The sequence below is a fragment of the Symphodus melops genome (assembly GCF_947650265.1).
Source record: "Symphodus melops genome assembly, chromosome: 13".
In the NCBI taxonomy this organism is placed as follows: domain Eukaryota; kingdom Metazoa; phylum Chordata; class Actinopteri; order Labriformes; family Labridae; genus Symphodus; species Symphodus melops.
The window spans coordinates 11,102,854-11,125,426 of NC_136703.1; the positions used below are offsets into that span (position 1 = coordinate 11,102,854).

Genomic DNA, 22,573 nt, shown 5'->3' on the forward strand with positions numbered 1-22,573 from the left:
TAAAACACTGGTAAGTGGATTGTGATCCTTAACTCATTACAATCACAGTCCACTTAATATTGTACTGAAAATGTATACCAATACACAGTATATTAAAGACACTGTTTAGCCAGCAAAAAAAAGATGCAGTCTGATGTACCCCCCACAAACATGTCTTAACCTTCTTTTGAGATTGAAGTCCCCCTTTAACACAACTGTCACCTTTTTCTTATGAAAAGTGGAGCAAGGCGTTTTCAAAAGATCAGAGTTTAGAAATTCCACTTTGAATATTTTTTGCCTGAAAAGACGAGAGCACATCAGATGACTCACAAAGTCAAATAAAGATAACTACATATTTTAAAAGATGTACTTAACGTAATACAACTTTTACGTTGCAAGCACAACATTAAAAAAAACAATGCTTGAAGAAACAAATGGAGGTTATACCCTCCCAGACATGCATCAGACTATTTTAAAACAGTGCATACATGTTGAAACACATACAGCTTATTAATAGTTGGGATATGTTAAATGGTTTCTACATATTATATGAGCATATCATATTATGCACAACAAAATGTGTACCAAATATTGCTGTGTGTATTGATTGGATAAATCAAAGGTATAAAATGTACCTTATTTTTAATGTTAACAGTTAAAATAATGCTCTGTCAGTTTTTGTAACTGTTTTATGTAAGTGGCCATGAAAAGTATAAATATAAATATTTTTGTTGCCTGGTTTTTTGTGTTTTTTAAAGTAATAGTCAACAAAGTAAGTTTTCCTCAGAGAATCCTAATGTACCTGCATCAGTAAACAAAAGGACTGCCTGTCTCTCTGCAGATAACACATCCAAATAGATTAAGCAATTCCAAATCAGAAGATAGCTTTCACCCAAATGATGACGTTTTCACAAGCGTGATTCTCTCCAAATGTCGTCTTGAGGGTGTTATCATTGGAGTTATCAAGTGATAGGTTTGTGATCTATATGAAACAACCTGTCCCTTCTTGTTTGCCTGCTCTTGTTTGTTGGCCAGCAGACAATGATGGGTCTGATGACAGTGCTGTCAGCAGAGTTCATATCCGTCTGAAAAGGAAATGAGAGGGTCTAAGGCTACAGACGAAACAAGTATCAGAGCTGCTGGACACAATATTAGTGATGGAAGATTGGACAGACAAAGAAAGAATATTGCATATTTTGATACCTTTTGTATAAAAAAGGGTGTCATAAAGGAAATGGAGAAGCTCAAACAATGTTTGAAAAAAACCTGCCAAAAACGTTTACTAAACAGTAAGTAAAAACCTGGAGTGAGTCACATCAGAAACATTGAATCAACAATCTCATACATGGATTTGTAATGTATTAAAAAACTTTTTTTTTCTCCAAAGGATCCTAGTTATATTTTTCAGATTTGTGTGAAAACCGAATAATGTGTCTTTGATAGATTAAACTAGTTGATTTGTATGAGAAGCTGCATAGACAATAAATGCATTATTTGCTCCCAGATACATACAAACCTTGTTTGCACAAACATACATACTCCAACTAATCAACTATTGATACATATTCAATTAAGTCTATGTTTTAATTAATGTTTAAGACGATTAATCTTTATATTTTTACAAGCATTAACATCGAATCAGAGAGATGTTCTTATGTTTTCAGAGTTCAAAAGCTCAACAAGCCCAACTAGGGGGTGCTGGTCATTAAGCCAGTCACACCTGCCATTGACCCCAGAAATCAGATTATTCAGAGCCACTGCACATATGAGATACATCCTCTGTTCACACATATACAGCATACATACTTAGCTCACACACATGTATGTGCAAGAAAGGATATATGCATGTTTTGTGTGCAAGTTTGTATAAAACTGCAAGCAAAGTATGCCTTTTTTTTTATATACCTTTGCTTCTTCCCATATCTTTGTGTTGCATTTTACAAAACAAAGATTTATCAATTCATTCTGTTGTGTAGTCTCTTAGATTTATATATATATACACACACACACACACACACACACACACACACACATGATATATAGGTTTACAATGTTTTTTCCCCTTCATTTATATACTTAATAATGTTGGGATTCGGTAAAACTGAAATTAACTTGAGAATCAGATATTTATCCCAAAACTAGAATCCACCAGCAGATGGAGCTATAGCAACATTGTTATGAGACGTTAACATAGGACAGAGGTACAGACTAAAGCTTAATCTTTTTTTATTTTTTTTGCAATGTCCAGTTGTAATCAGCCTTAGCATTTTCATATACAAACATCTGTCTTTAAAAAGGAGTGCTTTAATTAAATATGTACATGTTTTTCTCACTTGTTGTTGACAGTGCAATGCTATTCTTATTTTGCCATATCTAAATTTCTATTCAATTCCATTATAATCTGTTTATTTATTAAAAAGACTTCCTCCAAGGTGATAACAAATAACATTTAGGTTACTCAACAGTAAGCTGACTATTTCACTTGAGACAGGGGTACTGAAGAAGGAGTTTGCTGAATTATCTCTAGGGGGCACTGCATCATCAAGGAGGGTGAAAGAGAGAGAGAGGAGAGGAGGGGACGGTTGATAGATTCCATTTCTGTTTTGCCTTTCATCCAATTGTAAATTCATAGGTAAAAGGCTGTCATTTTTTTCTTCTCAGTCGTAAGACTTAGACTTAAACGCATAGTTTAATCACCACACCTTTACCAAAAAAAAAAAGAAGATGACTAGTGGGCAGAAAATTGTTGGCAGTTATACCGTATTGTTCATTTCTCGATTTGAAAAACTGTACAAACGTGAATATTCATGAAAATGCACTGGAAAGCTTAAACTCTTCAGCTAAAGTAATTCTGCTGTTAAATCTATGATAAATCATATTTACATCAATTTATATTTAAAGGCATTAATGTGCACATCATATTACTAATTAATGTGTTTTGATATAATAATAACGAAACAACATTAAAACAAACGACTCCAATAAGTAGACATGCACATCATTTCTCCACTTAAAACATTTTATTACAGACAAAAGAAAACAAAAGAAGTAATTATGACACAAAATGAAGCTAATGCTGGCACACTGTCAATGCACCAACAACCGCAACACAAAAAATATGTATTATTCTAATAAAAATCAGTTTTTGATCAAAACAATTATTATTATTAATAATAATAATTTTTAATCACCCTGATGAAAATAAGCCAAAATTTTACTTCATATTATTCATAAATAGATTTAAAACCTGCCATCAAATTAAATAGAATGACCATATTGTAAAACATATGATTTTCAACAAAACAAAATGGTTCTCTCATTACTGGCTTTACAAATTAAAGAAGTACATTTGGCAGGTTTATACACAATTGAAATGTCTACCCCCATGAATGCTCCTCACAAATGCAAATCCTGCTACAGTGGAAAAAAAACAACTTATGAAATCTTTTCTCTTCACAAAAAAATTATAAATATGAGTTTAAAACAATTCTAAAACACCTAATAAAACTAGTCAAAAACTTTAAAACCCACTGTTATGTTTTTTTTTATTTAGTAACGTTTCACATTTATCAACTCTTTTTTTATTCACCTGTACAAGTGGTGTTGGGACTATAGGGGTGGTGGGCAGGGTTGCAGGTGAAGGGGCGGTCCTTATTGACCAACAGGGGAAGGAGCTAAAAGGAGAGGTATCAACCTTAGACCTCTACAGTTCTGTAACGTCCTGAGGCCATGTAAAGAGAGTAACTCTCTTTATCAGAGCTCCGCCATGTTAGGAGGAAATATTTTTCAGCATTACATTTCTCTCTTGTTTTAAGAGAAAAAAACCCAGTGAACACAGTTTCAACACAACTTTTAGTGTGTGTATTCCCTCACTGAATCCGCCTGCACAAAAATCACAAAACCAAACAAAAAGGATGCTTGAAAGAAAAAGAGAGCAAGAGACTGCAGCTAAATACACACATAAGTGGGGTCTGTTTTGTGATATATACAATCACTTTGTGAGAAAGAAAAGAACTGAGCAAGTCTGATTTACAAATGTCTCATGTGTTTAAAAACTATCTTCATAACATTTTGCTTAGCCTTCTTTCAGTCTGGGTGTAGCAATCTGTCCTGATTGACATCCACCCCTGCTGTGGCGACTTTATTCTAGTTTACTGTATAAGCCTTTCTCACTCAGACCCCTATGCTTTAGTATGCTTGGAGCATTTCATCTCCCCAATGAGGGTGGTCCATGGCAAACAAGGTAATGGAGGGAAGAGCAGAGAAAGTATCTTTTAAAAAAAAGAAAAAAAACAACAACTTTTTTTTGGTCTTCATTTCCAGTATGTTTGCATGAGCTTAAAGCTCACTGCCGCAGCAAAAAAATCACTGGTTAGGAGGAAAAAAAGCAAGAGAGTGCCTTAGGCTTCTGGCTGATCTAAGTGCTTGGCAAATAGGTGAAGTTACTGTAGCAGTATTTAGGATTTTCAAAATCCGTCACAAAAATAGGAGAAAAAATGGTGTAGAAGCAGATACATTGATGATGTTGTTGTTATGTTGGAAAGCTCCCTGGAGTCTGACATTTGGAGGTCTTTCAACTTCAAGTGAGGTAGAGAGGCTTCTCCCGAGCTCCCATGCCACTGCTGATAAAGAAGAACAAAAGATATTAGTGTTGATTAGAGCAAATATAAATACAATGATTTTCTGATTGCATGTGTTGCTGTTTTTTTTTTTAATTTACCAGGAAATCCTAGCCAACATAAATGTCTTTTAAGGAAGATGTGAATAAGAAAAGGCTACAGAAAACACTAAAGCTCTCAACCAACAAAAGAAAACAAAAAGAAAAATACTAAAGTCAGAAATTGCAGATCACTTGGAACTTGACATTTCAAACACAAGGTCTGTTCAACAGATACAGAAAGAATTCAGTACTCTCCAAAACTCCAAACTACAATGATCTGACACAGAGGGAGAAGGTTTAAAGCAAAGACTGAATCAACTTAAAAAAAAATCAAATACAATTTGACCCAGGCATGATCCCATTTGACATCCAGATGAATCAACTCTAAATACAGAAGATACTTCCGCCTCTCAGAATAGCATCACCAAATTTCAGGTGTGAGACAAACAACATTCTTCTTGTACCTGCTTGAATAGCTTGATTCAATAAGGCAATGTGTGCTGAGCGAAACACAGGAAAACTTAATTGGATGTCACAGTTTTTCCAAGCTCGCTAATAGCATTGTTCTACTGCTGCGTTACTCATTTCAATTTCAAGGAGATGCTCTGCTTTAGTAGAGAAATCACAGTTTATGATTAATGCTGTCAGATTCTCTAAGTGTGAAAGGGAAGTGGTTCAGAGCAACTAATTTTCCAAATGAGTAACTGTCAGAAAGCTACTCACTATGCCTAACAATCAAATGTCCCCGATCGGATTTACAGAAGAGACAGTTTTACTTTGGTCATTCTTTCTCTGAGACTCACATGATGTTGTTTCTTCTGCTTCCACAACACAAAACACATATGGAGACTAATGTTTATCACAATAGTCTCCACCTCACCTGCAGTGGTTGGGTCCACAGTCCCTGTTGCAATACTCGCTGTCCCAGTCAGGGTTCTGGCCATGGACTTGGTTAGGGGCACCTGGAGACTGTGAGCCCCCGACACTGTTCTGGTAATCAGCCTGAATGTGGGAAAATCCCTGTAGATTAAAAAAGAAGAAAAGACAAGGGGAAAAGAGATTGTTGATTTTTACTTTTTGAATGTCAGCACTTTGCTCAGTATGAGATGGAAACATAAAGATAGATGACAACAGCCTACACATAATAGACTCATAAGAAGAAGGAAAATAGTTTGTTTGTAGGGGAAAATAAGTTAAAAAACAACTCTTGTGCTTAAAATTGGGTGTGTCATATTGAAAATACTTCCTTAAACTAACTTCAAGCTTATTATGGTTAATTATGCATAAATCCGAGATTTATTATGATGCAAATAGTGAGTTATAAAACCTCAGCATCTCAACATGCTGTAAATGTGTTCTTAAAATGGCCTTTAATGGGGATTCCTAGCTTTTATTTTAGTCTGCCTCAAGTGGACAGCCATTTGTGCAGTGCAGTGGATTGTTTTCTAAGTTTTCCTACCATGAAGACAATAGCAAGAAAAAACAAGCTTTTTATTTCATTGAACATAATTAAAATTTTACAGATGTTTTATACAGTGATAATATGAGGAACTTTAGGATATTTGTTTTAAATAATTTTGCTAATGGTTGCAAGTCATACCTGTTGGCTGAGAGGGGGGGAGTGCAGAGGTGCCTGGAGCCCCATTTGGTGTGAGATGATTGGCTGCGACTGCTGCATGCGGATTGGCTGGTTGAGCAGAGAGCTCTGGTGCAGGGAGAGCTGTGCATGGGGGTGAAGAGGGGGGCTGATCTGGAAGGGAGATGGGGGAGAGGCACTCATGCTGGGCGACAGCATCTGGGATTGGCTGAGGGTCTGGGCAAGTGCATGGCGGGGTGGCCCGGCGTAGCTCTGGAGGTCCGACAGGGGGAAAGACCCCGGTGGGCCAAGGTAGGGTGAGGAGGGCTGGGGTGGCACACTGTATAGGGGCTGCTTTGGGGGCAGCATGTGAGAGGGCTGGCTGGTTTGCTGGGCACTTTTTGGTTCAGGATCATTGTAGGTCTGTGGAAGAGCATATTTTAAACAACTGTCAATCAATATTCATAAATCAATAAAACCTCTAACACAATACAATAACACATCAATCATAATTTATTTAGCAATGATCTCTTTTATTATAATAGAATCATCACTTAAAACCTTTTTTTAGACCTGACCTGTAACTTAAAAAGGAAGGTTTTTATTTATGGCTGTATCAAAAAGGTAAATTACAAGTTACATTTTTCACATTATTAATATTAAACCTGGCGAAACATGGCTTTTAACGTACAAAACTTGATTTAACACGTATTACAAGCCATTAGCGGCACACATTTGGAGGAAAAGGTGTTTGTTTGCAGTTAAGTTTTAAAAAAAATGTTTTTCTGAAAACATGCCATATCTTATGGGGGACGTGAGTCTCTGATTTTGCCTTATATTTTCAGTCGTATGTCTCTTTTCTTCTTCTTCTTATTATGATCAACTTTATTTGTAAAGGGACCATATGCAATATTAAACATAAACGTTGCCATTTGATGTATTGCACCAGATTTAGCTCAGAGCTAGTTTACATCTGCAGTCCCTCGGTTACAATAAAAACCTAAGGTTTTCTTTCTATCTTTATGAAGTACAGACGCAAAAAATTCAGAATAAACATTTTTTCATTTAAGATCCTTAAGAGCAACAAGTCACAAGTCTTTACACGTACATTGTTCACTTCAGACCCGAACTGTATCAATCAATGAAACCTCATGCAGAACCAGAGTTTTTAATACCCTACCCTGATTTAAAAAAAGTATCAGACAAAGCAACATCAATGTTATATGAGGATATTTTCCTTTAAATCAGTGCAACATGTAGTTAATCGGAATCACAATATAAACTTGAGAGTGGAGAAGAAAACACTGGCGAGCAGAAACATAATTCTCTGGATAATATCCTGCTGGGTTCTCACATCATATCACTCTGTAGAAAATACTACGGGGCTGGAAGAAGAAACTGGGGCCCTATCTTACAGTACCTACTCATATTAAAATAGATGAGTGAATGGACGACACTTTAATGCACAACTTCTGCAAAAAATGTTGTTGGTGTCAGTTTATTTACAACATAATGGAGATGAACATTATTTGAAGGGGCCCCCGGTGATTTTTTTGTGCTTTGGGCCTCAAAAGACTACCACAACACATTGATTCCCTTGGGTCTTCAACATGCAAGGCACCCCTTTAAATATTTTGAAGCTGGTACGTCAGCCATGATACCAAACTAGGTTATTTGACTTTTTGTTTCCCAACTTTTTACTTAAATTGTATTTATATAAACATAAACATTGAAAGGAATATTTGGAAAAACATTTTTTTTTGTCTTTTTAACTCTTTGGTAAAAAACTTGACCGAGTCGTTACCACTCGTTTCAAGCTAAGCTAACATTCCACAAATTTCTATCAGCTGCCTCACTACAGAGCTGTCTTACACAGTTGGATTAACTGTTTTAAGCATATTGATGTCCTCTTTGAGGTCAGACAAATGACAGCTTTCACTAGTTTCGCATCACTTCACTCACACTTACAGATACGTTAAAGGGTTAAGGTTAAATGGGATGCATTACTTTGGCCTCAAACACCAAACTCTAATGAAATCACCCAAATTCAAACTTTCTGATTTTTGATAGTATCACTCTTTACAGGGCACCAACTTTATAACCCCATCCAACCTTCCCCCACTATTCAGGCCTCTATGATGAGCTGTCAGATTGCTCATCTATAGTCATCAGGGTTGATTAGAACGTAATGGGGCCCATTTGTATGAATAGACCCGTGGCCGAGGTAATGATCAATAGACACCTTGACAGATAGATGGGAAACACACACACCCACACACACACATATGCAGAGGCCTAGGCAGATAAACTAGGCTGTTTGCCTGCAGAGCAAATGGAATGACAAAAGGAATCTTCCCCACACTACATTCTGTATTGTTAATACAGGATGGCACTAAACAATGCAATCTACAGCTCTCTTCATTGCTTTTCTTTATTCCCCATGCTGCTATGCTGGTCCATACCAGCCATCATTCACCAGGCAAAAAGGATGTCATAGATCTGAGTAAGAAGAAATGTCTCAGAATTTGAAACAATGGGTGAAGTCTATGATTACATGCATCGATATAGATAAACTTCCTGTTTCAGATGTACGAAAATTGATGATTTAGTCTATGACACAGGTGTATGTATATTTCAAAGTGTATTTTTTGTACTGATGCACATAATACAGACTTAAGCATGGTACAGCACATAAGAGGGCAATCCTTTTCTATCCTCCACCCCAAATACATGATATGGCCACATGCTTGTGCTGAAACCTCCCCCACCTTTCCCACAATTCATACTACAATCACCCCAACCCCCAACATCTACACCCTATGGAAATCAGGTATTGTTCCAAATATGGCCTGCTCTTTTTGCATCAAATACCCCCAACCACCCTCTCCACCATTACATCCAGCACCACCTCCACTTAAGCCACGCCCTGCCCATTAGCTGGGATTTTCCATCCAATCCATCATCAGTCTTAGCCAGGGCCTGTGTGTCATAAGTGTTACCTTGGAAACCAGACTGGCTCGGTATGCGGCCAAGGCTTTCAGGTACTCTTTCTTGGCCGCCTCGGTTTTCCTCTTGTAGCCCTGTGAAGACAAAAAATCAAAACAAAAGGCTTCAGGTCAGACGAGAGCTTGACATGCTCATAAATGTGCACACAAATGTCATGCTCTCAAAACAAACACAACACATACAAAGCACTAACGCACGGCAGCTTGAGTACTTGCACAAACACATGCACGCATCTACACACGTGCACACAGGCATTTTATCTTACATGTCTCTAAATATATAATGTAATGCACAAACAGAAACACTCTTAATGTTTCCCTTTCCATCAGAACCAATGGTACAGAACACCTCTATTTCCTCATCACAGCACTAAAACTCTCTCATCTCAATTCTTCTCCCTCTATGGTAGTAACACATCATTTCCATTCCAATCCACCTAGAGAAATGAACTGGAACTTCTCTCTCCCTCTGCTTTTATCTCCACCATAACATTCCTTTCAGCATGCTGACATTAGTGATACACCACAATGATTGTTGTCATTCAGCACATTAGGATGCAATCCCTGCCTGTGGATGAGTTTTGTTTTTAAACTGCCTTCCCAATTGTTATTGTGATTCAACAACCCTCATTGTCATACGACTAAATTAAGTCAGTGTGTTTGCATAAAGAATGTGGGTATATAAGTACATAAGAATTCTTTTTTGCATTTGTTTTTGCATGTAGGCAATTTCTGTTTTGGATGTTGCAGATGTAGGAGTAGGTCTAAAAGATATAGGCTATTGACAAAATGATGTCTATTATGCAACATTAAAGGGTCAGAAAAGCAATCTGTTTATGCATTATACTTTTTACGTGTCCCAGATGTGCAGATTCTTGAATAAATTCCTTACCATATTAAATTTTCTTTTTTTTCAAAGAATAAAAAACCAAACTTAAGTTGAGACATTAAGAAATTAAGTTGTTATCAACCAAAGGGAGCTACACTGCTCAAATGTCTGTCTGTCAAATAAATAAGAGAAAAAATGGGATTTTGATTTAAATCAGGAAATTCTGATTATGCTGTACATTTGATGATGCTTACTTTTGTTCCATATACACGTTTGGAAAAATTAGCTTTTAATGCATTTAACTTTGTCGAACACTGTCTCTACCGAGTAACCTTTATTACAAGTAGGCGAAACCTTCCTAATCCCAAGAAAGTTGCCGATAGCGATATAAGACAACCACTGTGGTTTCACTTGGATTTCAATCCCCGCAAGGAAAAACTCTACAACCCCCAATAACTCTGTCATCATTAGCATCTCCTACCAATTACTGCTGAGCTGGATATGATGTGAAACTGCAAAAAAAAACAAAAAAAAAACAACTACCTAAAACAAAAGACTTCTTTTCCTAGATAGCTGAGATGCCCTTCAGCTAAATCCAAGGACAAGATGAAAGTGAGGGTGGAGGGGGGGATGGATCACTAATTTTATATTCTGGGGATGATCAAAATAGCAAGAGTGGGATATAAATGATGAGAAAGGAAATAAGAACTCTACACATCCCTGCTTGTCAAAAGGTCAATAAAGATGCATGGCTGGCTACGGAGGCTGGAGGTGCAGAAAAAGTTAGGTCTGGGCCCAGAGATTGTTTTTTTCAGGCAAAGAACATGTGTTTTCAATATTTCATTATATATTTTTTTTATGTTGATGCATCATCACAAGTAAGACAAACAGCAAGGATTTGTGTGTCTGTAACCAAAACTCCACAGCCCTTCTCTTCCTTCCATTTTATATTATTAAATTGAGAAAACGTATCTCACAGAAATGTTACTCACACAGGACAAAAAGTCAGGCAGAGGCCAGAATTTGGGCACATGACTCTTTCAGTCAATGCCTGTGTATATCTTTTTTTTTGATTCCACCTATTCTTTCAAATATCCGAAACCTGCTTTTTGTACCTGCTTCTGTTCTTCACCTAGGCTGTCCCACATGGAAGCCACGATTTTGGACACATCCCCAAAGGTGGCGTTGGGGTTTTGGCCCTTGATGGCTGCCTGGGTGTCTCTGAAAAAGAGGGCGTAGGCTGACACAGGTTTCTGTGGCTCATTGGGGTCCTTCTTCTTCTTCTTCTTTTGAGGTTTGGGTTTGGGCTTCATCATCTCTGCTGTGGCACGCTTGTCAGTGCTTATCTGGAAGGCGAAAATGAAGAGAAAAAGACATTGCTGGTCATAATCTAAATCATAAAAACAGCATGAGGAAAGGCTAAATGTAATGTAAAAAAAACCCCTCAAAACTAACAACTGTGTACTTGAGAACAATGAATAAAGTTTGGACAGAGGCTGAAAACAGAAGAGTTCTGCGAATGGCAGCAGCATGTTGTATTTAGCAGATAAAACGGATCAATTAAGACATGGGTGAATGAAGACTAACAGGATGTCAATGAAACAGGTTAGCCACTGGGGTGCTGGATAGAGGGAGATAGCCATGTAAGGTTACAGAGAAACTGTGCAAATTTAAACCGGGAGAGAGGGGGTTCTAGGCTAATGAAATTATCATTGGTTGCAATATTCACATGCTTTTCCTACTCTTTCATCTGTTGAATCACTGGATTCACAGATGTTTTCTGCCTCTCAGAATTACATTCACATACTTTAAAAAGGGATTTAATTTATATTTTCCTTAAAATGTACTCAGCTGGTCTGTCAAAAGTAACAAACAGCTATCTCAGTGAATTTTCAGGAGGCAAAAAAAAAAAAAAGAAAGCTAAAAATTGTGTGATGTACTCGATGCATTTCCATATATTCCGTACAGGACTTTGACAGGGAGTCAAATCCAGGTCACCTGATCCTGGTTGTGATTCTATATGGAAATTGCCTTCTTTGCTGAGGAGAGAAGACATCAAGCACGGAAAAGGGAGAGAAAAAGAAATGGGGGGGGGAGAGGAAAGATAAGGAAAAAAGAAAGAAGAGGTGCAGCTGAGGAAGGAAGAAGTGACAGCTTGATGTTCCCATTAGTATTGGTAGAAAATCAGAAATCCTGTTTCTTGGTTGCAATAAAGACATGAAAAACTTGCTGATTTCCAAGCAAATAATAAAAGATTTAATGACATACTGAATTTATAATGATATAAATTGTTGCTATGTATAATGTTTTTTTATGTGCACTTTTTGCAGTTGAGAGGTTTTGTTAAGGTGCATTGAGTGAAGTCAGTTGAACACTTTCTTTTTTGGCAAAGAGAGCCTATCTCCAATGCCAACTTCCTATTTCATCAGGTTGCATTTAAGACATTTTAAACAGCTTTGAATGCTTACTTTCATGATACACTGATCCTCGGTTTCAGAGTTAAAACTCAGCAGGAGGGGAAAACAAACCATGAAAAAGATTTGTCCCTGCGTGGGTATCAAACAGCAACTTGAGGACATTTAAACACGTTCAAATCCATCTAATGCATACTTATCATGGGATTAAGCAACGGCTATGTTTTCCCCTTTAACCATCAAATGGAAAACAGGAAATGACTGCCTTTGAAAAATGCATTGTTTCAGAAAAGCCTTTGCAGCCCAAGAACCGACTATATTCCACACAGCATGAAATTAACTAATCAAAATTCAAGGTCCAGGAGCACATTTGGCAGCTGAAGAAAAACTTCAAAATGGCTTTTGTGGTGTGTAAATGAATGGATGTTCTTATTCAGGCTGATGTGAAAGTATTGCATGTCTATTTCACAGCTTACAGGTAATATTCATTTTTGTGTTTGTGAGTGCACGTCATTTCATTAAAAAATAATCATCCCTCACTTTTAGGCAATGAGGCAGAAGACAGGTATTTGAAACGACATCTGTTCCACCCGAGCCTTTGAAGGGAAAATAGAATAAACTGAAGGTAGAGCTAATGGAATGGGGAGAAAAAAAAGAAAAGGCTAAATGATCTCAGACAAAATTTACATGTATTCTTACAGTCAGAGGAGTGATGACATTATTATAATTTCTAAAATTGACTTCAATATTGTCAGTACACAATCTGTGGCTTTACTTAGCTTATCAAGGCCAGCTAAAAATCCTCATGTATTGTATCATGGGTTGATTACATATTTAAACAACTTAAACCTTGAGCTTAGGATGCTCAGTGGTAAGGGCCTCACAGTGAGAAGGCGTCTAGTTTCAGATCCCCTACAGATAGGGCCTTTCTGTGTGGAGTTTATATGTTCCCCCTGTATATGCATGTGATTCCTCCAAGTACTTAGGCTTTCAACGATAGACATGATTTTTGCATTAAATATTCACTCTAAAATGATGTCAGTGAGAACGTGAGTGTGATTGGTTGTTTGTTTCAACATCTCAGCCTTGTGATTTATTGGCTGACAGTCAGCATGTACCCGACCTCACGCCCAATGACAGCTTGCAACGGCTCCAGCCACTCTGTGACCCAATGAGGGACGAGCGAATAGATAATGGATGTATGAATATTAAACTTGGTTTAGAAATATAGTTACAACTTTTTTTTGACAAGAGCTGATAACAACGACAAACAGTTTGAAAAAAGTTCTGACATTTATAAACAGCATTGAGAATCGTAATGATTACAACATTTTTCACATTGTCTCAAAATGTAAAAAATGAAGGTAGGAATTTGGAATGCAATGCTCTTTGAATTTGAAAGGAATAACATTTATACCACATATCTGATGCTGACTAATATAGTTGAGCACTTCAGTACATGTGTACTTGTATTTGTTCTTCCCAGAAGCAAATTCATGAGGCTGGTTTTACAAATGATCTAGAGTGGATAAAAAATATCCACAATGTGTCCACTACACAATATTAAGCTTATTTGCTTTTCTCATGCAGGTGCAGAAAAAAAGTAATTATTGTGACAGCTGTTAAAAAAAAGAGCATCACATCCCTTATTCATAATGCAGCATCTTGTGACTGCATTGCATTCTATTCTCGTCTATTTCTTGGCACTGTCAGCAGAGAGATATATCTGGTCCTGTTGTACCATGTGTGGCTGTTGATTTTCACTGGTGACATGTTGTCATATTGTACACATTTGGCAAAGTATCTACAGTAAAATGAAAAACACACTTAAACATCCAAAATAAGAAAATAGTAAACAATGTGATGGTATGACTGATTGTTGAAGTCAAGATTACACAATCTAGACTTAAAGGCCACAAATTATATATATTTTTTTTAATATTCCTTGAACAGGTGTCAGCCAAGTTATGGAGTACTGGTGTAAGAAAAAGGCATCTCATACTGTTGGGTAAGACCCCATATGTTCTGTGTAGAACAGTCTAAATGTGTTTTGTACACAGCTTTCTTTTACTTACAATAGATGAACTCTAGTGTCACATCATCAGCATTTCTATTGTCTAATAAAGAGGAGTTGAGGAAGGAAATGCAAAGTAAATAGAGAAGGGGTAAGAGAGTGTGTAGATGAATAGAAAGCAGATAAAAGGAGGAGACAAGGTGGAGGGATGTAAAGAGAAGAGAGGGTTGATAAGAAAAGGATGAGTGAATACCCTGAGACTTTGAGAGGCTAAGAGACATGGAAATTAGATAATAAAACCATGTAATAATACAGGAGAGTGTCAAAGTGTTTGTCCATTCGTAGGCACCTGAATACTGTACATACGTAATCATCATCATCATCATCATCATCATCATCATCACTAAGCTGCAGAGTAAAGAATGCTGCATGTTATATCGATTTCAAAAGGCCATACAAACAAACAGGAACTACTCTGAGTTGATGCATTGACATGCTCTCTCTTTACGGTGAGGCTCATTACACCAAAGCATGATGCAGATACTGAGCATAGCACTTAATAATATCTGCATGCAGCCACTGCATAAGTGTATTATGTCCATGCTTTCAAGCTGAATAACTGTAAAAAGTGAACATTTTATACACAGCTTTTAATTTAAATTCCTAATTTGTAATGCTAGAATTGTGCAAGGAAATATTTGAATGTGAAGTGGCCTGAAGAACAGAGATGATGCAGAAGACAATGTTGCAGAAGAGGTTACTGGTTCGCTCATGTTCTGATGAGCTCATGTGTCGATTTTCACACACTGTTATCTTTTGATAACTCTGTCAGCTGTATGTCAAGAGGCTTAAAACCTGCCTCAGCTTGTCATTAGGTTGACTGAAAGTTAAGCTGAGACAGCATTTCCAGCATGGCAAGGGATATGCTTCCAAAGCCCCCTGCAGTAACAAGTTTCGTCCATTCATATTTACAGTCTATGATTTGATTTAAAAGTGACATTATGAATTCAGTTTGGTGCGCTTTGACACCCACAAAAGGTCTCTGAGTTCAACTTTTCTGTCGTGAAACAGTGCTGTCACAGACAATGTGATTTTGTGGACAAGCAGGAGGGAAACCCTGACAAGGTGTAGTAATATAACCGTATTTTACGCAATTATGACTCTGCTAACGTGAAGCTTAATATAGAGACAACAATTCGTTAAAAATGGTTTTATTTAGTAATTTGTGTGCAAGCCTGACACATAGCTTAGGTTTGATGACTTTTTGCAACATGTAAACAATGACACTGGCTCAATATCATAAAAACTAAGGTGATATATAATCTGGAGACAACATTTAGTGGTATATAAATCCCTGTGACCACATTGCTGTACAATTAGTCATAGATTAGAAAGAAACCATGGCTTATAATAAAGACTCTTACAATTAAAAAAAATACATTAACGTAAAAGCTGTTCATATAGTATAACATAGAGTGGAATAGATCTCTTTGCAGTATGAACCACACTCCTCTCCACAACAGCATTGAGCAGTTCAGCTTTGTGCAGCTGTTACACACTCTAAGCTTTGTGGATTTATAAATAGATAAATGGCCATGCTTAGAGGAGCAGCAGTGAGAATAATGTCATTTCAAGTTGCCATATATAATTTTTACGAGGCTTTAACTAAGCAATTTTCTAACAAACCAACAGCTGTAACTCACAGCATGAAGGAAAAATGAGGGTTCCTGAAGGTTGTTGTGTAGTGCAAAAAATGAATAAATATCAGAGCAGTTCATGCTGGGTGGCTACAAAGTCGGCTGGGTTAAAAAAAAAGAAAAAGTGTTTGTCAATAGAATGTTCCATCCAGTTATCTGCAGTTAGTAGGAGGCAGGCACTAAAGAAGCGGCTGTGGCTCAGTTGGCAGAGTCGGTTGTCTCTCAACCGGAAGGAAGGGGTTCGATCCCTACAGTAGCTCCTGCGGCAACATGTCTGATGCGTCCTTGGGAAGGACACTTAAAACTAAATGACAGTGTATGCATGTCTATAACTGGATTAGTTATTTCTGAGGTCACTATACTTAGCAGCGTAAGCATTTACCGAAGAAGCATATGATAATTGATGAATGCTTTGCCATGTTTTTTTCAGAACACATTCAGTTGGTTTCAAAGGCAGAAGAGGATGAATTTTGAGTTAAAACAGTACTGATGCCACTGATGTAAAGTATCCTTAATAATGGTTGGGGATCATGTGGACTTACATTTTGGTTTGTATTACATGCATTTCGGTTTCAACTTGCATTTTAAAGTACCCCTTAGTGTAATTCTGTCAAGATTGTGTCCTGTTGGCAGACCGACTGAAAAATAAAGAAAGCTGTTTGAAATGACAAAAACTGTACTGAAGCTGAGGGATGATAAAAAAAACAAGATGCTTGTAAAAATAATTTCTTTCTTCTTCTTTCATCGTGTTTATACATCAAATAGTGTTTGATACTGAAGCTACTGTACAAGGTTCTTTAAATTCTAGAAATGTGTTATTATGTTTTGTTTAAGTAATCCCCTCTTATAGTTATATAGTATTTATAGTTATATATGAAGTCACATCTGAAAATATATAGAGCTCTTGTCATATGGAAGTTATAATGGCTCCCTTTTAGACATCTGTAAGAAATAAGCAGTACTGCATGTCAAAGCGGCTGCATAGATCTCTGAGCAGAAGCAGGCATGTGTCCAGAGAGCAGCACAAAAATTCAGCCTGGCCCAATCAATATTGAAGTACAGAATCATGGTCAGTATAGTTGAGCCATGAAAGGACAGAGAGAGTCATACAGAGCTGAAACTGTATAAAACTTGTTAACACTACTGATGGCATGTCTGAACAAATAAACACTTTGGACACTGGTCTTTATTTTGTGGGGTATTTCGCAATTGTTTCAAACATGCACTACCAAGCGAGCAATGTGGATTTGATTTCAACCAATTTTTCTTTGCAGATATTTTCATTCAACCTCGAAGCCCAGAGCTGTGTCGGAACTTAGCTGCATGATTTATCTGACTGTGGAAGATGACTGACAGCTCTCAGCAGCTCCTCCCTGTGAGCTTTCCCTTACAGCACTGGACCTACTTAATCAGTCTAAATTGCAAAGTCGAGGCCCTTATATTCGATAATGTGGTGAAAACAGAGGCAAGTGAGAGCTAATTAGATTAACGGTAGTTTAACGAGCTGTTGGAGGGGGCCCCCATAGATTGGATTTTAATAAATAGTGGCAAAAGCATCTGCTATGCACTTCCTGGCTCTGCTGGCATCCTAATTGGCCCCAGTGGGTTTCTGTAGCTCAGCACTACACCGCAATTTAAGAGGAGGGTAAAAAGGCAAAATGCTTATCTTCAGACCAGGTACGTCTGGGGGAAAGAAATAAAAAAAATAGTTCTAATAATTGAACAGCTTCACAGGCAAGACTTTATCAAGATTAATACAACACTAGTACAATCTCTAAGACTTTTATCACCACAGAACATCCACACAATGTCGACAAAGCAGGTCGAGAGAATGAAACCAGATTTGGATAAATTCATCCGCTTCTATTGTTTGTTTTTAAGATGTAATTTTCCCATGATTAAATCTTTGTAGGGGCACCAGCATGGACAGGAAAAAAAACAATTAATCAAACATGAATGAGCGACTAGAGCCGGGTTATTTCCATAGCAACTGCCCAAGGGGACAACTTGAACCCTTTAATGTGAGCTGGTGATGTCTCTTTGTAAACATCTGCACAGCAGGGGGAGAAAGCCAATGAGAGAGCCTGGCAACAGAAGCATCACAGGGCAGCAACCTCTTGGTATCAGTCAAACTTACTTAATTCTACTGTAGAAATGACCTAAATGTGCTCTGAAAATATAATTTGGAAGCATTTGAAGTTGATAAGCATCTTTGTAGAAGGGCTTTTAAGTGTCCAGAGACATTGAGGTTTTTAGAGTGAAGAATGTGGCTACTGAAAACAGAAAATGATGGAAGAGTTAGCTTACATTAAAACTGAATGCATTCCTTCATACTTGTAATACCTCTTATATCAGCAACAAATGTCATCATAATCTCCTAAACTCATCCCTTATGCAACCTACAAGCAGTCCACTCATACACCCTCCAGCTGTGACCAACAGAAGGCAGTTTGCAAGGGCACAAACAGCTTTATCAAGGGTAGCCATAAAGGCACAGGGACTAATGTTGTTTTACACTCTGCCACCTGAATTTGTAAAAGAGTAACTCATCAAATTTAACAAATTAAAGTTTCAAAAAGGAAAGCATGAGCTGCAGTAAAATAGGGCCATGTGAACCAAAAAAGCTAAAAAAAAAGTAAACTGAATACAGTCTAAAAATGACCAGAACTGCACGAGTACTGTATATATATTAGAAGAACAGCAATTTAGTTGACCATGATGATGTCTGCACATAAAAAGAAATGAGAAGTCTGTAGTTCTCTGCAGTCCATGCTCTAGTCAACAATCCCTCAGACTAATCTTCCAGCAGCACCCGGTAAAGAACTAGCATCCAAAAAGAATAAAATATAACTGTCTTTAAAGGCTACAGTAATTATGTGATTTACGACTCTTGCTTGGTGCAGAAACACCTCAGCAGTGACTGTGTGGTACATGAAGCCTGGCAGCTCCACTTCTGGCAGGGAGCAGGTATCTGTAACCTCTCCGACAAACACTCTTGTCCCAAACATCAGTGGTTTCTTGGACAAGAGTAATGGCTTCTTTGCACTGGGCTGCGCCATGCTATTGTAGAATTAAACAGCGGTTAATTGAAACAAATGACTCTAATAATGGGATATTATCCCCACGGGCTGCCTTTGTGGTGGGCCTAATTAACAATGCGGTGGTGGCGAGAAGGACGAGTCACCACACTGATCCCTCAGAGAAAGCAGTCATGGCCCCCTTCAAAGCAGGCAGTAAGGGATTCCTCTACAACCAAGCATGTTAGGGGTCCAGGCTCTTTCACATGTTCTTTAACTCTTTAAAATAAATCAGCTTTCAGATTTGCTGTCAATACAAGAAAATGTTTTAATAGAAATGCAACACAGACATTATGAAGCTATGCTTTTTTTTGTTTTGTTTTATAAAATGTTGAGTATAGTGACAAGTTATGGATCAGTTCACCTTGTCCTCTTGCATTTCATCACATTCTCCTCAAAAGCATCGATGGCCTGTAACTAATGTGACAAAATGGTATATAGTTTTCCAGATGTATTTTGATCACTACTAAAAGCAGTTTTCACGTTTCCTAATTGTTTAGCCCTGTACATGATGATCCTGGAAAGTCAGCTGTAATGTAATGTTCAAATCTGTGTGACCAAGTTGTTTTAAATATTCATTAGTTGTAACAGTCGCCTAAGGTTATTTGAATTAGCAACATGAATATTCATGAAATGCAATGCATGAGCATTTGTTTTTAATGTTCAATCTGTTAATATTCTTAATTTCACTGTGAATCCTGAATGATAAGTAGCACAACACAAAGCACTACTTTTTAAAAGCACAGTTGTCTAAGGAAGCTTATTTGTTTCAGTGAAAATGAAGCAGGCACGCCCGACCAATTATCTTGCTGTCATTTCTCCTGACAACTACAAGACACATTGTTCACCCCTGTGTTGGAGAGTAACACTGAGGGGCATCAGTCTTTTTGTGGAATGAAAGCAACCTCAGAAAACATTTCTTCTGTTACAAACAGTGATTTATCTGGGAACGTCACTGAGATGTCATATCTATCCCAGTGAAAAGCAGCAGAGCAAGCAGGTCATATGAGATATGTCTCAACCCACATGGAAAAAAAATGATGGTGTTACGAATAAAAAAAACACAAGTTATCCAGCAGCTCTGAGCTAGTGAAGACAAGTCAAATGTTAAAAATTTTTAATAGATAGTTAGCTATTTTTTCAAAAAATAAAAGCTATAGAAGGATGGTTACAATCCAAAAAAGGTGATCTTGGAAGTGCCACACATACTTGATGTGAGCCTCTGCATTTCAAAATAACCCTTTTGAATCTGGAGAAATATACTGTTAAAATATATATTACACAGAGATTTTTGTAATATATTAAGTCAAGCTCACACAAACTAACAATCAGTGACAATGGCAAATACAGATACCCTAGCCCTCAAACAAAGGCAAAAACTTACACTTTTTAAAAGCAATGTGCAGTAGCTGAACATGCTACACCAAAGCTCCCACAAAGCTCCCACAAACTCGACAAAGCAAAACACAAAAAGTTCATTTGCTGACAGATTTTACGGACATCACACACCTTTTCAAAATCATGAATCCAGCTGCACGTTTTTTATCAAATTGAAAAAAGTCTGAGGACTTATCGGAATGTGTAACATAAACTTGTAAAGCTGACAGCTGCTTTTTTGGCAATAGGGGCATTACCCCTCCCTCACCAGCCTCATTACACTGGTAATGAGATAGGGACCAGTGCTCTGTTTCAATATTTAAATGTGCCGGTGTCTCTAAAGACTCCGTGCTGGGCACGTTCAGCAAACTCCTCCACGACCTCTCATTACTGTCTACTGGCAAGTATCCTCCCTGTTTTTTTTTCAAAGTGCTTGATCTTACTTAATTCTCCCCTCACTGTGTCTTTGCCAGACCCCAGCAATCAGAGGGCTTGTTGAACATGAGACCCTTGGGCGCCACCTTCCTGAGTTTAACAGAAGTCTGACAGCTAAGGGTGAGACAGGGAATCTCTCTCAGCAGTGCAACAATGATCATTTCATACTATGCAGCGATCTAAGACTTGGCCCTGTTTGCCTTGACTCAAAGGAACCGTTTGAGTAGGTCAGTATGTGTGGGGAAGAGTTAAGAGAACTTAAGACAATTCTGACTGACAGCTTGTTTTTTATGACTCGGATGTTGATCCTTGTTGATTCTGCTCATTGGAGTCTGGTGCAATTTTAAGTTTGACAAATGTTTAAAAAATGGCCTTTAAGGCTTTTTAAAACTGATACAGAAAACATTGTACAAATAAACTCAGTTGGCAAAGTTTTTCTCTTTCAAAGAGAAAAGTGTAAGGTTTGATCCCCAGTTCCTGTGAGCTACATGTTAGATGTGTCCTTTGGCAAGACACCTAACCCTGTATTTGCTCCCCACTTGCTGCACACCCCTCTGTTTTACCAATTAATATTTCTGTGTCCAGTGGAGTCATAATTTGATCATAGAGGCTGTCAGACAGAATAAACTTAGACGTAAAAAACAAGGTTTTGAAGAAGAAAATGCTGTCAAACAAGAAATCATAGGAATATTAAAGTAAATTTATATACTTTAAAGCTACCAAGACAAATTGTTGAAAATGGTATGCCTTTTCAGTATGATGATGGCAAATCCACTGCTCAGAACCCTGTAATGATTTAACTGTGTTTGCTGTAGGATCGATGTGCACTGCAAAAGAGAATCCCAAAGCAGGGAGAAGTTTACAGAGCTTTAGCCTGAGGCTAAATGTTGTACAAAAACCAGCAACAACATCCCTTGAGATGAAGCGCATCTCTTGCTCCAGCTGAGTTTGTACTTGTAGGAGGTTTATATGTGCGCTGAAGGATAGCTTTTATTGAAGAGAAGTATATCCTTAAGGTAACGCTGTTGACTTTTAATTTATTCTGCATCGATGTTGAAAGAAGACTGGTGAATGATCAGAGATTCGCTTTTTCAGCTATCTCCTCCAATGTTTGTTTGTCAGGCTTTTGTTAATACAACACAGCAAAGCTAAGGGCTCGTCCTTTTTTACATCAGACCCAGATTATACAAAAAGTATGTTTACATTCATCCCTGATAGACTTTTAAGAATCCAGCTAAATTGTTTAAATCTTTCTTATTAGAGCTTTATCAGTATGAGTATCAGTGCCCTAACCTTAAGAATTAAGGTTAATTTACTTTGCTGGGGAAACTTCAAATGACACACCTCTAATGAACTAAAAAGGAAAATCTCCAATAACTTTAAAATATTTCTCAAAAATATGGCCCACTATACTATTTCGCAGCCTTAGAAATAAGCTCACCTTGTCCCAGGAGATAATAAATGAATTAAATCCCCTCCCCAATCCCCCCACCCGCCCTGTCTTCCTTCT

General features: G+C 37.5%; 1 protein-coding gene across 2 annotated transcripts in view; it reads right to left on the minus strand.

Annotated features, from left to right (window-relative positions):
- Window positions 1-2,986: 2,986 nt before the first annotated feature.
- LOC306833862 (TOX high mobility group box family member 2-like) overlaps window positions 2,987-22,573 on the minus strand; it is a 68,905-nt gene continuing 49,318 nt past the window's right edge. For both annotated transcript variants that reach the window (XM_079359468.1, XM_079359467.1), the window contains 5 exons: window positions 11,165-11,395; window positions 9,215-9,295; window positions 6,240-6,638; window positions 5,520-5,659; window positions 2,987-4,601 (listed from right to left, as the gene is read on the minus strand). In XM_079359468.1, coding sequence (XP_079215594.1) covers window positions 4,559-4,601; window positions 5,520-5,659; window positions 6,240-6,638; window positions 9,215-9,295; window positions 11,165-11,395 — 894 coding nt within the window. In that variant the 3' untranslated portion in view covers window positions 2,987-4,558. The remainder of the gene's footprint in view (window positions 4,602-5,519; window positions 5,660-6,239; window positions 6,639-9,214; window positions 9,296-11,164; window positions 11,396-22,573) is intronic.